The 16,262-nt window shown below is 37.1% G+C and overlaps 1 protein-coding gene and 1 long non-coding RNA gene across 17 annotated transcripts in view; one reads left to right on the top strand and one right to left on the bottom strand.

The window, feature by feature from the left end:
- LOC140845238 (uncharacterized) overlaps positions 1 to 16,262 on the top strand; it is a 268,537-nt gene that overhangs the window by 42,092 nt on the left and 210,183 nt on the right. The window lies entirely within an intron of this gene.
- The window catches only part of SORBS2 (sorbin and SH3 domain containing 2), a 187,913-nt gene that overhangs the window by 75,975 nt on the left and 95,676 nt on the right, over positions 1 to 16,262 (bottom strand). For 6 of the 16 annotated variants that reach the window (XM_073219145.1, XM_073219135.1, XM_073219140.1 and 3 more), the window contains exons 1-4: positions 14,547 to 14,596; positions 9,891 to 9,983; positions 4,275 to 4,301; positions 3,921 to 4,045 (exon numbers count right to left, since the gene is read on the bottom strand). In XM_073219145.1, coding sequence (XP_073075246.1) covers positions 3,921 to 4,045; positions 4,275 to 4,301; positions 9,891 to 9,983; positions 14,547 to 14,556 — 255 coding nt within the window. In that variant the 5' untranslated portion in view covers positions 14,557 to 14,596. Of the gene's footprint in view, positions 1 to 2,484; positions 3,136 to 3,920; positions 4,046 to 4,274; positions 4,302 to 9,890; positions 9,984 to 14,546; positions 14,597 to 16,262 lie in introns of those variants that run through there. The other 10 variants (XM_073219142.1, XM_036996819.2, XM_073219138.1 and 7 more) reach the window with 8 other exon arrangements.

Raw genomic sequence — 16,262 nt, 5'->3', positions numbered from 1 at the left:
CAAACTCAGTGAATCAGAGAGCAGAATGGTGGCTGCCAGGGGTGGAGGTGGGAAGTTGCTGTTCAACAGGTATAAAGTTTCAATTATACAAGATGCATTAAGTTCTAGGGCTCTGCCGTGTAACATTGGTGCCTACAGTTAACAATCCGGTGTTGTACACTTTAACATTTGTTAAGATGGTAGCTCTGTTAAAATTCTTACTACAAAAAGAAGAGTCAAAACTGCAATAGCTTTATGCCCAACTTCTGGTAAGGTGAAATAAATTTCTCTCTACCTGTTAAACAAATGCACTGTTGAAAACAACATATTTCCTTTTCCCAATCAGACAAACAGTTTGGAAAAAGGAATTATTTTAAAATGACAACAGCTACTGTGTATTGAGAGAATCCTCAAGGAAGTAGGCACTAGTACAAGTTCCTCAGATGCAGTATCTTGTTCAAACTTCACAGCAGAGCTATGAGAGGAATGCCATTGTTATTCCCAGTATATAGATGAAGAAACTGAGGCCTGGGGAGGCAAAATAACTAGATGGAAGGTCACACATTAGTAACGCCTCAAAGAGCAGACTGTCCAGTTGCTTTCCTCCCAGGCTTTTCAGTCCACTCCTAGGAAGCGCCCTCTCTGCTACAAAGTCACTGGTAAGTTAGCAGGTCTCCTCTTATACTTGTCCTACCTGCAGCATTTGCCCAGGTAACCATTCCTTCTCCTGCATATACTTTCCTCACTTGGCTCTTAGGATGCCACATTTTCCTGGGTTCCTTACCCGCCTAGCAGACACGCCCTTCCGCCTCCTTTGCCGGATGCTCCTCTTACTGCTGGGCTGCACCTGGGCCTCCTCTTTGCTCTGCACGCATGCCCCGTGTTCCCATGCAGTCTCAGGGCTACAAAGCCATCAGTAGGCTTTTGCAGGCTTACATCTCCAGCCTAGACCTTTCACCTCAAATCCAGACTCATGTATTCAATTGCATACTTGACCTCCCCCCAATGGGGTGTCTAACAGACACCTCAAACTTACCATGTCCTAAGGGGAACCTCCGATCATTCCCCAAACCAGCTTTACCCACAGCTATCCAGCCTCCATGGACAAAAGATGACAAATTCCTTCCTTCTCAGTCACAAAGTCTCAAAACCTTGAAGTCAGACCTGTCTCTTCTCTTTCCCTCACCTCCTACATGCAGTCTGTCAAGAAGTCCTAGTTACTCTGTGTTCAGAATGCATTCAGAATCTGATTTCTCACCACCTCCACTGCTTCCACCCGGCTTCAAGACCCCATCATTTCTCACTTAAACTGTTGCCATAGCCACCTAACGGGCCTGCCTACTCTCCTTCTCATCCTGCTGTAGTTTGTTCTCAACTGAGCTACCAGAATGATTCTGTAATAGTAAGTCAAATAAGTCATAGTGGTAGCCACCAAACTTTCCAGTGATTCTCTGTGTTATTGAGAGTGAAAGGTGAAATCCCTGCAGTGGCTTACAGAATTTATTCATCTGGCCTCTGTGCCCTCTGGCTTCACCTCCTCTTATTCTGCGCTCTGTGTTCTTCCTGTCCTTCCTGCTGGGGTCCTTGCTGGTCCTCATGAGGCCCCAGGATGCATCCACCTTGAAGCCCTTCCCTGCATGTTCCCTCTGCAGAAATGATCTTCCCCCTTCAAAGCTGCTGTCTTCTACGTGAGGACTCTTTGCCTTCTTTGACACGGACTCAGCTCCCCACATCCCTGCTAAGCACTGCTTATTTTTACAGTCTCCTTCTCATGCATGTCATCTACTTCTTTAAGTGTTGTTTAATGTTTGTTCTCCCCACCCCTGACACGATTTTGATCTTCAGTGATTTTAAATACAGGTCTGTCATAGAATAGACTAGACATATAGTAGATGCCCAAGAAATAGTTGTTAAATGGATAAATAGAGATTTACTTCCTAACATCAAGTCTTAAAAGTTTAATATACTTTCTGAAATAATAAATTATAAAAGATGGAAATTGATGAAGTTTCAGTAAAAATGAATATCGAGCTACAAAAGAATAAACACTGGTTGAATTAAGATAAATGTCTTCTGCCAAAGTGAATTATAATTGATAATTATTTGAAGAGACTTTATCAATGAAAATAAAGTAAATCTAGGCACTCAAAGGTCTAGGATGCAAAATCTTGCTGTAAAACTTAAAAGTACATTGAGCGCTGAAGTAGTTGACAGCATCTTAAGTGATAGCCAACCTATCAGTGATTTCTAAAATCTACCTAGAAGGAAGAAACTTTTAGAAAATGATTTCTGGATACAAGATGTGTGTGTGTGTACACATTTTATTAAAAGATACCTAGAAATTTATTGATGAATTTAGTAGGGTTTTGACTAGGAAGATGGTTTCTTTCTCCTTTCCTTTTCTTCTTGGCAACTAACAAAGCATTAATTACATACGAAGCCCAAACCAAAGGAGTTAGGGACTCTACGGTGTGTCACATAAGAAGACTGGGAAGTGTGATGTACCACCCGGCAGTCTGAGGACTGAGAGGCCGCAGCAACTGCAGATTTTTGTCTCTCTTGCTGAAGAGGTATCTTTGAAGTCTCTGGAGAAAGCTCAGGTAGCTGTTTGTGGCTTTCAGGTTCGTTGCCTGAAAGGGGAGCTATCTGAATGGAAAGAGATGCTGTGTGTTTCTCAGGCACTGGGTTAGGGGGCGGTGAGCAAGACCTTTTGAGAATTGATGGCACTTCAACAGATTTGGAAAACACTGGAGTATTAAAGGGGATGATTCTTCCTAGGTCCTGGTTATGGATTAGTTTCAAGGTAGATATTCTCCGAGTTTGAGAATCCTGCATGTAGTCCTCTTGGAGAAATGGGGTACCTGTGTCAGCATTTGGTGGGGGACCAGTGCTGGGAACTGCTAGGAGTGGATTAGTGATTTTTTGTGTATATGACACAGTTGTGTTAGATTCCTCGGAATATACAATAGTCTGGCTGGAGTCTTCATTAGAATACATAATTCCCTGAAGAGGTTTTTTGTTAGTAAAGTACTTTGTACAGCAGGGAATTTGTGTGTTAGTTACTAATAGGTCTAAAATGTCAACCTTTGTGTGATTAGTTATTAAGGAGCTACAAGAGCTCTCTTTTTATGGGTGGTGCACGGTGTGCCTAGATTGCTGAAGCATCCGGAGAAAGAAATGACATTGAAGGAGAAACAGAGAAAGTCAAAGTTAGTCATTAAAAAACCATTGTCAACCTACCTACTCTTAAAGAAAGTAAAGAAAGTAAAACTTTCTTATTATTCTATGCATTATGTTGGCTAAATGAAATGATCATTTTTATTCCTTTTAGACAGCATTTTAATTCATTATCAATTGTTGCCCTCTGGGGAGAAATAGCTTTTATAGAGAATACATTATAAAGTTTGTTTCATCTACATTCTGGGAAATTATGTTAAAAGTGAACATATGTTCTCTTGACACATTTTTAGATCTTGAGGTATATACATGGTGTATTTCGTCACGTTGTTTCGGTAACACTTTTCATGCTTCTGGCAAAATTTACCAATATCTCCAACACAGAGTTCTCTTATTTAATAATATAATGAACAGTTGCATAACTCATATTTATTGAATAATGTATTGCCGATGCTGTAACTTTGAAATCCAAAGGATCAGCTGACAGCTATTCAAGAAACAGAAAATATTCTAAACATTATGTTCAAAAGTGACCTACTTTTATGAACTGGGTCAGAAAAAAAAGAACTAAAAACCTCTTTGAATTTAACACATCTTCCATGTTGTAAATACAAGTCTGGCAAGCAATACAAATAAACAAGCCAAAACATTAAAGGTAAAACATGTGCCCAAATATGCACCTGTTACAAGAAAGGAATCTCTAAAGCAGCGATGTCATGACCATGCTTCAGAATGCCCCAACAGCCCAGACAGTGCAGGATTACCTGAGTTGGTGATTTCTTTTCTTGTAGATTTGGTCGAACGCTTCTAAAACCTTTTGCTGCAAGAGAGGAATATGTAGCATCTCCATTCAGTGTCTCTTGATTTCGATCATTGTAAGATCTCCAAGCTTTTATGAAGGGAAAACAAATTGGATACAAAAATATCTACATTCACTTTTAACATTTTTTTAAAAATGAAATTTATTTTTATTTCCAAAATTGAAGTTTCCTTTTAAGAAATTTAATATGCATAACTATATATGCGATTCAAGTTTAGGTAAGGTCAACAGTGTGGCTATAAATGTGTTTAAAACACTCACAACAAATGTAATTGTTATTCAGAATAGCTTTCTGTACCTGAGTCTGGTGATTGAGAGTCACGCCCTGAAAGAAAAAGAAATGTTGAAATGAATACCAGGATAAAAGAAATGAACAGTCCAGTAAGGATTCTGGCAAAGAACTACATGCGTTTTTTTTTTTTTTCCTGCAAACATTATCTCAGTTCTAAAACTCTAGTTATGTCAAGTCTATTAATGGAAGGTTTGTGCATTTATTTTTACTTCAATTAGAATATCATGCATTTAATATAATGTGTAATTAATACATATATCAAACACTCATTTTCTCCTTAATAATATTGCAACTGTGTAATGTTATCTTAATTCCCAAGCTAGATATGTGATTTTTGAAATTAAATTTTTAAAAGGAATTAAAGGAGCCTTTTGAATTAAAGGATCGAAAGATACCCGGTTTATACACAAAAAATGCTTCTCCAAGCATGAAATCAGACCACAAGATCTTTAGTTTTTAATGCCACGATGGTACTGATCATATTCAACTCCTGTGTTAGATAGAAACCAATTTTTGTGGTTTGCCTTTTTCTTTTACTTTAGGAAAGCATAATTTGCCTACCATATTGTGTGGTATTTTCAAATCATCCTCTAAACTTTGAATTTTCTTCTTATTGCAGTTTAAAAGTCATTTTGTATTTAAATATGAAAGAACTGTTATATTCTATTGTTATGCAGTAAAGCTATGGAAAACAATTTCCATACTAATAAATTGCTTTTGATAATGTAGGTGGAAAGTAGCTCAATGATATATTTACTATCAGCTTTATTGGACTTAATACATTCAGGAGTCTTCTATAACTTATGCACATTTGAGATAATCAGTGTGTAATTGTTTTTTTATACCATATGGTCAGCCTCACCTAGAATCATAAACATTATCTATGGAAAGGGTCTTTCAGCCTAACCTTCCGTTCAGATCCTGGATTCCTTTACATTTCCCCAAGACCACTATTGAAATGCTGTATTTCAGTGCCTATTAGAGCATGAATATTACACGTGAAAAGTACTCTGTTTTCTTTCTAATGCCGAAGGAATAGTTATTTTGAAATCTCGACACATGGATTTGGAATTATGAAAAGGAGTTGAGAAATGGAAGAGTTCGATTTTTAGGTAAAATATTTGATATAGATTCTTTCCAAATCAAAGGGAAAAACTTAAATGTGAATCAGCACAGAGCACATTAGAATGACTCCAGCTCAGGTGAGTTAGAGCAGTCTAACAGATCTTCATTTTTTATAATTGTTAATTTAGTATGGATTGTAACACCAGCGAATTCAAAATCAGACTAATAAAGTGGGTACCATAAAGTAAAAAATAACTTTAAAGAATTATATTGGAAATTTTTACCAGACTCTACTTCTAGGATTGATGGAAGCAGAAATAATTGAAATTTCAGTCACTTAAATAAGGACCCTGTAAAGAAAAGAGTAACAATACAGAGCAATTATTAGAATTTGGCTTTGGGACACTCAGGGACAGATTTAGGAAGCCCCAGGCGGGCCACGTACTGAACAAGGAACAAGTTTTGGAGCTTGGGGAAATGGCAATGAAAAGAGAAGCAGCATTAGTAAAATAATTATTGTTTATATTATAATTACTTGTTGAGAATACGGAGTTTATTTTACTCCTTGTTTTATAAAACTGAGCTCATGAAGAAGGGTGTGTGGGTGTACGTAGGGGATGGAGGTGATGGTAGCCAGGTGCCTGCAGGCATGAGAGGAATAGACATCGTGAAGTGGATTGAGCAGATTTGAAGGACACTTGGAATAAACTTCTTGTGTTTATAGTTTGTAGAGGGCCAGTCTGTTCCTTCTCGCTGGCGACCACATTGGAGATTATGGAGCCTTAAATAGGATAAACACTAAGTTCGGGAACCAGTAACCCTAGGTTCAACTAGGGGCCTCCCCCACCCCATACTGGAAGCAGGGATTTCCACATGAAACTGTACCCATGCTAAAGGAAATATGAGATATTAATAATGGTGAGCTCTGATGAAAAGCCCTGCTTAATATAGTAGACAGAGTGTGTAAAATTACAAGAAAGAAGAAAGGGGAGAGTGGCCATGGATTAAATCTTCAGGATGAACCCTTATTTTAAGGAAGCTTATGTTAATGACTGACATCTGTTTTTAAGTGGGTTCTCTCGTAAGGATACTTAAGTGCGCAGCATTTCAGGTTCTTTAAAATAAATCTAATTGTAAATATTTAAAACACCCAGTTTTGATTTGCTATTTTATCATAGTTCTTCAGAGACACTGAAAGATAAATATGTTCTCAAATGGGTACTATTGGCTATAGTCCTGGTTTTCATTCCTGCCAGGAAAGCTTAGGAAAGGGAAGGCGACTGGGTTTTGAGCAGGTAACAGAAAGCATCCTGGGTCCATGTCCAGTAAAGAGAATATAGGCTGAAAGAAAGAGAGACAGAGAGAGAGAGAGAAAGACAGAGAGAGAGAGGGAGGGAGGGAGGGAGGGGGAGGAAGGAAGGAAGGTTGAGCAGGTAAATGACGTGGCAGATGCACGGAGAAAATATTTTTGCCTGATATCTTGATCATTTTTCATAATCATTCACTTGTTAAAAACAAGAGCTAGAATTCTGGGGATTGGAGCCCTTAATTTCTAGTGCTCTTTGGTAGATGTTCGTTGCTCCGATGAAAATTTAAAAATGAGGAAATAGGACAGACTTATTGTTCTCTGGCTGTTTTGTGTGTGAATATAAAGAGGGGCTTTGAGAATTGAGAATGAAAAATTATAACCACTCTCCACTAGCATGAGCACTCCCTGTGCCCAGGTAGAAGGTGGTAGACACCTGTCAGAAGTTGTTAGGACATCCCTGGCTCAGTGTCAAGGACTGGACTGGACACCCTCTAAGGTCCTTTCCAACTTTATGGTCCCAACATGATGGTTTTTCTGTAGCTATGTCTTCTGAGCAGGCTATGTAGTCTTGGTTACGTCCTAATCACTCCTCTCAGGTTTTATTTTAATTCCTTTTAACTAATGTGCTATATTAGGCATTATAAACTATACTTTCCTTGAACATTATGATGATTCAATTCTTAGAGCTCCTATCTTTAGAGGACTCAAATACTTCACAAGAATTAATTTAAACATAAATTCAAGTCAACTAATTGAATGCCTACTGTCTTTCTAAGTCCTGTGATAAGCCTTTTCATTTATTTTCTTCATTTTACCCTCATTTAATTCTGACAAATCCTTGTGAGTTTGGGAAGTGATTAAGTTCTCAGAGAGATAGGAAAATGAGAAATTCCATTTTTTTTTTACGAAAGGAAACTTGAGGTACAGACAGCTGACTTGTCGTAAGGTTCTCTAACTTGCAAGTGGTGTGAGCAGAAGCCTGTCTTCCCACAGAGATATAGGCAGCACAGCCAACACCCATATCAGTGTCACCTTGGACTGCCAAGTGGATTCGGTCAAATTAAATGGGCTTCGCTTATTGTATCTCTATAGTTATTGTTGGGGTGCTAGCTTGGGTCGAAAACAGCAGTGTGTGCTGTGAATTGTCCAGTGGGACTTGGTTTCTCGTAAAAGGAAAAGAGAAAGACAGACTGATTTAGGGGACAAATAGTTGATGACTCGCAGGAATTCATGTTGACTTTCCAATCTGATGGGGGAGAGAGGCTTAGAGCATGGGGAAGTAGCTCTTGCTTAAAGGCTGTTCTATTACAACAATATCTAGTGTAGTAATATTTGTTAATCTCCTTTTGATTCACAAAAAGACACTGTGTCAAGTAAGTTCTTAGGAAGGCTGCCATATAAGGTGGAGGGCATAAAAGGGGTCTGATTTCTTTATTCAAAATGTTAATTCAAACTTCTTTGAAAATCAGTTGTACCTTGTCTTTGTTTAATACAGAAGATATGTATTTTTAAGGTAACACTTAAATCCAAAATTCAGGGGGCTTCATTCTCTAGAAATCTTACTTCTAGTGATAGAAACTTTTAAGTGGTCAAGAGTTGCTCTCACTGGTGAAGACATCTCAATTCCCAAAGAATTAAGTTTTTCCTATTATTTTGAGTTTGACCATTAAATCTTTTCTTTTGAGTGATATACAATTATTGATATTCTAGTTTTGGCTTTCCAAAAGGGCAATCTCTGTTCAATCTACTCTTAGTCCCTTAGTGGTTACTTTTATAAATAACAGCAATGTGGCACTGTTGAAGCCGTGTGGCAGTGGTCCCCATCGGAGTAGCTTGGGCTAGAATTTCACTTGGCTGAAATGTCAGTGATATTCATGGCACAGGCACCCCAGTCACCTGATGGCCCTGGACTTCATTTTATTTTCTTATTCCCCTTCATCCCCATTTCCCTCAGGTATCCAATGTAAACACATTTATAGTTTTTCTAACACTTTTTTCATGTTCTACACAAATGAACAAACATGTATGAATATATATAGAGAGATTTTTTTTAGACCAAAATGAGATCATACTGCACCCACTACAATGCAATTTTCATTTTTTAAATGTAATATATTATGGAGCCACCTGGCCTGGTATTTAAACTTGGACTTTGAAGTCCATTTGTGGATTGGAGGTGTGGGCAGGAGTGTTTTCTACACATGGCAGCTTGCTTTTTCCTCAACAAAGCTGGGTAGTTTAAGATCAAGTGGCTTTAAGGCCAAGGACATCCTGAGAATTTAATTAACTACTAAATGTATGTGTGTAAAAGACACTGATATACACAATGAGAACCAAAGTTATTTAAATACTCTCCATCCTTTCCCACTTATGCTCCCAAACCTACGAATATTATAAATAGAAACAAGCAACTCCAACTAACTACCCAACCATCAAGCCAAACAACCAACCAATCCCCTAAGGACACGGGTTGGTTGCCAGTTCAGAAGACATGGGGTGCTGGGCTTGCTTTGATCTTCCCCAGCTGCATCCCCAACTCGGTGTAGACTGTGTTTATAGACTGAACTAAGTCATACAGACATTTGTTATAAAGGCCCCCAAGTCAGTGGATGCTGAGATATCACACTCTCAGTTACTTATTATGATACATTTACTACAGATACCTGTGGGTGGGTGTTAACTTTAATTGGACCAACATGTTTAAAATACATATATTAGAAGGATATTTGCTGATTGGATTAAAAGAAGGGTTAAGGTTTCTTTCAAAACTAATAATCTATCATTCTCCTTGCAACTTCTGGCAAAAAAGTGAATTAAGGTTCAGTTTCCTTCAAATCCCTCTTTCTATCCCCATGGACCCTCAGCCCCCACAGGTTTTTAGGCAAAAAACAACCGAAGCACCTATGAGTTATCTTAACTAAGAATTATATTAGTTTAGTTCATGAGATACAAAAACTCCAATAGTCATTAACACTTGCAGTTACTCAGTGCATTTGGCAAATGACTGTTGTTTTAATTAGATTTTTTTAATGTTTTCTACGAGATACCGGTTTCCTTTGGCTTTTTACTTTTAGAACAAAAACAGAAGGGATAGAAGCTATTCTTGACACGAGAAAAATAAGAATTTGTGGGACATTAGAAAGGTATTTTCAGCCACTTTCATCAGCCAAACAAGATGATTCTGGAGAGAGAGCAAGGTCAGATAAAGCCATTCAAGTGTGACATTCTATGAGTTAGTGATATTATACCTGCAGCCAATAGGTTTGGAGAACTTTGAACTCTCTTCACAGATGTTAATGTGACAGACATGGCAGCACGTTTGCGAGCACACCCACCGCTATCTGGAAGCAAAAAAATGATACAGCAGAGGCCACAGCAAAGGAGAAAGCACATGCAGTATCATGCATTTTCAAGTGAAATGTGCCAGACATCCATGAAAACGATGAACAGTCAGAATTATCCAACCATGGAATACATCTGAAAATTTCACACCCACCCCAGACTAAAACAAACAAAAGAATACAAAAGGCAAAACCAGAGGCCTGTCTCAGAAATAGATGCTAGTGTAAAAACAGATTGTATACTTCACATTTTACGGTTTTTCATTAATGAAAGCACAAGTATAGAACTCAACTTTGTACCATTTAGACTCAGTTCATATTGAATTTATAAACGGTGTAACCAGCTTTTAGAGTTGTGGACAAACCTGTCCTTCAATATTGAGAACTATAGCATAGTGTACTTTTGTGTCCATCATTTAGTTCTTACTGTGTTCTAGCTATTATGATTCCTGAAGGTAGCTTGAAGCACCTCTTCAAGTAAAAGTTAACTGCTAACAGGCATGATGTATTTGATATATAGGATTCATAAAGAAACACGTTATGGAATTCTGTGTTTTTCCTAGTTATTACTAGTTATGGAAGAAATAGGCCTAACTGAAATCAAACAATATTGATAAATACAGCACTGAAATGACCAAATTAAAAAAAATTAAATATGTATACCTTTGAACAATATGCATATAATAATCTATATGTTTTACACTTATGCAAATCACAACATGAAGCAAAACAAGTGAAAAGGCATCAGCTCTTTTAATGTGATATGAGAAGTTTAGCGCAATGAGCCTTCTAAAATTGGAAGGTTAATGTTCTATTTATGAACAGACTCTAATTCCATCCCCACATTCCTTTGTATGCGGAATGTGCAGTAAACAGTTTTTCTCATTCCCTTGGCTTGCACACATGCACACACAAAAAACTCTTAAGTTTAATTGTTTTTGAGAACTGTAACAAAAAAAACAAATATAACCACCTGTATAACAGAATCATTACATATTGCTATGTACTATTCTCATTTTTTTCTTTTTATTTCTTATAGAAAAATATCCACTTTATTAGAAGTGAGGAAATTTAAGAGTGCTTGGAAGTATGACTAGAATTAATTACACTTAAGATTATAATTAAAATCACAAGTAGAAGGTCAGTAGAACTTAAAGTTAATTGCTAGAATGATTCTCATGTCAAAATATAATTTCTTAAGTATGTGTTTAAAATAACAATTTCCTAATGCAGGTAATAATTTAAACAGAAAAATGACTTATAACAACATGTAAGAAATAAGTCCAATAAATTGAAGGCTATCAATCAAAGGCCAAACATAGAAGGACATAAATGGAAGAAACATACAAGTAACAGTATCTCCAGGAGAGTCACCAACAAGGAGTTTAGCAAACTGCAAACTGAAAATAGCTGAGAGACCAGTGTTTCCGATAAAATGGAGGTAATGTTATTGATTATGTGGTAGGGGGCAGCTATCTAAGAGGGTTGTGTGGTCAAGGGTGTTGAAAGTGTAAACTCATGGCTCTCTAAGATATTTTTTATTTTCTGGTTCTTTTAATACTGAACATGTGAAAAGCTGCAGAGAGATGAAAAGGGAAACCTTCAGAATGAGGAGCTGCAGGGTCACTGGCGGAACCCGTGGTTCCCGGACTCTCTTGTTTGCAGTTTCAGCATTATAGGTTGTGCGGTTTTCCTTAGATGATTTCACATATTTGAAAAGCTGGGTTTTTGGTGATTTGCTGTGATGAAAAGCAAGTATCCTGTGCAAATAATGTCAGACCAGTAAATGGGCATGGAGATGTGTGATCTAATTCCAAGGCCTGAGAAGTTTTGCAGTGCCACACATCCCATTGGTAAGGAGCCATGGTTATAAAGAATGAAATGAATGATCATGTCTTCAGTTTAAATGTATTGTTTTTCAAATTGCTTCTGAGTTGATAGAATATAAGTAATTATCAAAGTGTTTGCACCAAACTCCTTAATGAATAAAACTTACATATTTCTTTTGGCTTGAGAGTGCAGTGAAAAATGACTGAGATATCTTGGCACTGTAAACCAAGAAAGTGTAGGACCCCTTGGTTAAACAGTTTCTGTATTCAGAGCAACTCAAAGACCCAGATAAAATGAATGGAGAATCTGTCTTTATTAATGGTTTGATAAAGAGCCTCATTAGGAAAGGTGAGGCATTTGTGAAATTGCTGGGACAGAGAAATCTGTTATATTCTATTTCTCCATATTCCTGTGTTAATATTTTGTGTTGTTCCTTGAAGGTATTTTTAAGATTTCAAAATTAGGATACCGTCTTGCATACTTGATCCTGTTGCTGTCACACTCATTGATGACCTGCAAGTTGTAGGTCATGACTGACTCTCACACTCCCGCACCCAGTGGCAGGGTTCCAGGAGGCTGTTTTCACTGCCAGAAAACATGCCTGGATGTGACCACAAGGATATTTGACGTCTCTCTTTTTCTGTTCTCTGTAGCTAAGGGTTTCCTTAGAAGATAATGGTTCACAAATTCTAAGCGTGGAATTACACAGCACATTTTGTATATTTTTATTCATTGTTTAGATACTTTACTGTGAAAAATGAATCACATTTCCCTTTGCTCATTTATTGTATATTTGACTAAAAATGAATTGCTGATTTAAAAAAATCTTTTAATTTTAGTGATTGACACATGGGCATTAGTAATATAGATTTTAATGACTGATAGGTAAATACTGAAGACCAATTTTACTATTAAATATTTTGGAACTGATTTTGACTTCATTTTTAGATAAAGTAATAATAGTTTTTTCAATTTTGTGTGGTAATATTTATATATATTTTAAGGTGGTAACATTTTAGTATTACTTTGGAATTTTAAACATACAGTTCCAATCACTTCTAATCGATTTTGTATGCAAATGTTTGAATATCATATTCTGTGTGTCATACATATGTATGTATGTATGTGTGTAAATTCACCCAGATAAACAAAATAACTATGCAAGTTAGCATTCCGTATAGATCCCAGCTCTCTCCTCTCAGGCGAGAGGATGCTCTGCAGGGTATTCATGCTGTCCTAGCAGTCACTTGGCTTGAGAACCCAGAGTTCAAAACAAACTTATGAATGTCTGTGTGCCTACTTTGCTATTAGGGATTGCATTCTAGTCCATGAATGGGGAGCTTAATTATTGAATGCATTGTAATGAATATGGTATAGTTAGTATAAGCCCATATCACACCTGTCATAATAAGGTCATGATCAATAGAAGATGCCTTAGAACAGTCAGTAAGTTTAACTTCCTCATGTGGACATTGTGCTGGAGTGACGTTGCTATTCCATAGCATGACTTACTTGTACCCTTGTTAGGCCGTGTGGCTCTTCTATGTGCTTCCTTCAATCTCTTTTGCCTAAAAGCCTTTCTTCCTTCATTTCCCACGTCTCATTCCCATATCTCCAGCTGTCCAAATGGTTCATTTCCGGGGTTACACTTTCTCTCCGTTCCCCCTTCTCTGCTGGACCCCCTCCAGCATCCTCACCTTGCCTGGTGCCCTGCACTCTCCTAGTTGACTGCGTTGCCGAGGGGCCAGCTGAGCTAGAGTTCTCTGAGGCCACTCGGAGCGCGTTTCTGCTTTGCAGCAGCCACAGCATTACGGACACAGAGACAAGTGTCCATGTCCCTATACTTGATCTGGGGATCAAATATTGGTTCTCACCAGTGGTTGTTACTTCTCTCTTGAGGCATTTTGATAACAAGAGACAGCAAAAAGGCTACCAGCTTGATTTGGGAAAGTATGTTGGATCATCCTTTCTCCTTTGCCATGGAGCGACTGGGTGAAACAACTTTGCAGTGATCATTTGTGGAGAAGAAATGGTCCTTTTTACACACAAGTTACAAAATTTCACTGAGAAAGTTGTCTTCCAGAATTACTTAATACTGAATGGGAAAATTTCAGGGGAAAGAAAGTGAAAATATAAGCTAAAAGATTTCTACTGTGGAAGAAGTTCATATGTGCCTAGCATGTATCCCAAGCATTTTGACAACTAATCTGTGTCTAATACAGAGTTTAGAGGCATCAGTGTTGTTAAGCTTATTGTACTGTTCTCACAGCATCAAAAAATACAGTGCTTATGACTTTATGTATATTGTGTCTTATGGATTAATTAAGCTGATTTCATATGAAGCTTTAGCACTTTGTTGGCTGTCAACATGAAGTGTTTAATAAGAATGGGGAATTTTAAGTCTTTTCTACTAGAGTAATTTGCCTGTGAACTTGGCCTGTTTTAGATGAGAGTATGCACTATTTTAAGGGTAAATATATGCATCAAATGACATGTTTTCTCTTCCTAGGGTTTATAGGAGTTAATTTTAAGATATAAGAGTAGAATAGCAGAGCAGAAAATTCTACTTTTGATAGTTAAAAGATTGGAACATGAGAATGAGAAAGAAGAAATTTGGACTACCTAACGGAAACTCGGTTTCACATTTAGGATTAGCACGGTGCTGAACTTTAGGGCCAAGCTGATCTTTAGAGAGTAAGACTGAAGAGTTTAAAACTAACAGAGACAGCATACCTGTATTCATTTTGACTTTGGAGGATTTGTTATTAAGGTCTTCAGTGTTCCTGTAGAAAAAAAATGATGTATTAATTTGTTCACTAGCATGTGAAACAAAATATCATGAGTGTTTTTTGTTTAGTTTGTTGTGTACCTGTGAGCTATCATTATCATAATACCACATTATCATTAGTCTTATTTAAATCAGGGTTTAATAAGGTGAGCAGAATATATAATTCTATTCAAATTAAATTTCAATTATTACTGTTCCTGTGATCATAAACATAAGACTTATGTTTTTGTTTCATCTGACCATTAATGGATAAAAATGGAGAGGAGTTTTCATTGTTCAAAATTAAATTTCTTTCACAAACACTTACACTAACAGTTTTTGTTCTCTAAGCCTGAAGGAGTTATTGGTTAAGTGTCCTCTTCCAGAACTTTAAAAGGTGCCCTGGTATTTTGAAATCATTACTTTACATTTTTCAATCTATTATACTATTTAATTTATTTTATTTTAGATCATTATATTATTTAATTTATTATATTCAGTTTATTACTTTGTAAGTTTATTACCAGAGAATATTTAATGTATTTAATATATATTTTGAGCAATAGTCAAGAAAGATGACATTCGTCTTTTTTTTAAGTCATGGCAAATAAATGGTTACTACAAACCCCATTTCTGTTTCAGTATCAGATGATGGAATTTTCCCAATGACGTGTTTGATGTGTATAACGATTGAGATTCATTCATCAGAAATGGTTGGCAGAATGTTGCCTGTTACAGAAAAAAACTTTAAATATTGTGTATTGATATAGGACATGTGAGATGAATGAGTTCTTTCCCTGGCATATTCTCTTAGCCCATGTTTAGAGCTTCTTACTTATCCGTACAAGAGCTTCTTACTTCCTCCATAAGAGGAAGAAGACATGCTGTCACAGGACACAAATCCTTTAGGAGCGGGACGTCTCCGAGAGGTGTGTCAGCCTGGCCACCTGCCTTTGCTCCTGAGTAGCACCTATTAGATGAACACGGACTTCCCAACATGACACCTTCAGTTTCCATGTACATGAACATCTGATAATTAAAACATTGTTTATATACCTCATGGACAAGTAGGGATAGTGTTGATATGAAATCATCTGTCATGATCTAAAGAAAGACTTTCAAGAAATACGCTTTTTCTTCAACCTCTAAAAAGAGCACCAAATGAGCTTTCTGGCTTTCTCGTGTTGGCGTGCCGGGGTTCTTGCCCTCGCCTCCTTTCCCACTGTTCCTCCTTTCCTCTTGATTTCTGCTCTGTTCATCGCCTATCATTTTCTTTCAACATGGCCATCGAAGTTCATCACTTACAGAAAACCTGGTTCTTCTCATTACCACTGTGAAATTCTGCTAAGAATATCAAAGTGTGAATACCAGCTAAATATGATACTATATTCTCTCCCAGGGTGGGGAAGAAATGATGAAATAAAAAAGCATGAAAACAATACACTTAAATTATATGAGATGTAATTACAAATGAAGAGGAAAACGATTTTATCTTTTTTATACCTAGATTGAATTGATACCTTGTTGGTACTCAATAAATACTGAAGCAATGAACAGACAGAATAGATAAGATCACAGTACTGATATTCATCCCAATTTATTTTTTAGAGCTATGAACTGAAGGCAACACAGATGATTTCCTTGTTATATAGTGTTTTTGTTTTATCTGCTCGTGGTCAGTG

Source organism: Manis javanica, chromosome 12 (assembly GCF_040802235.1).
Source record: "Manis javanica isolate MJ-LG chromosome 12, MJ_LKY, whole genome shotgun sequence".
NCBI classification, from domain to species: Eukaryota; Metazoa; Chordata; class Mammalia; order Pholidota; family Manidae; genus Manis; species Manis javanica.
The sequence above is the reverse complement of the archived record's forward strand: the minus strand, read 5'-3'. Positions and strand labels throughout refer to the sequence as shown.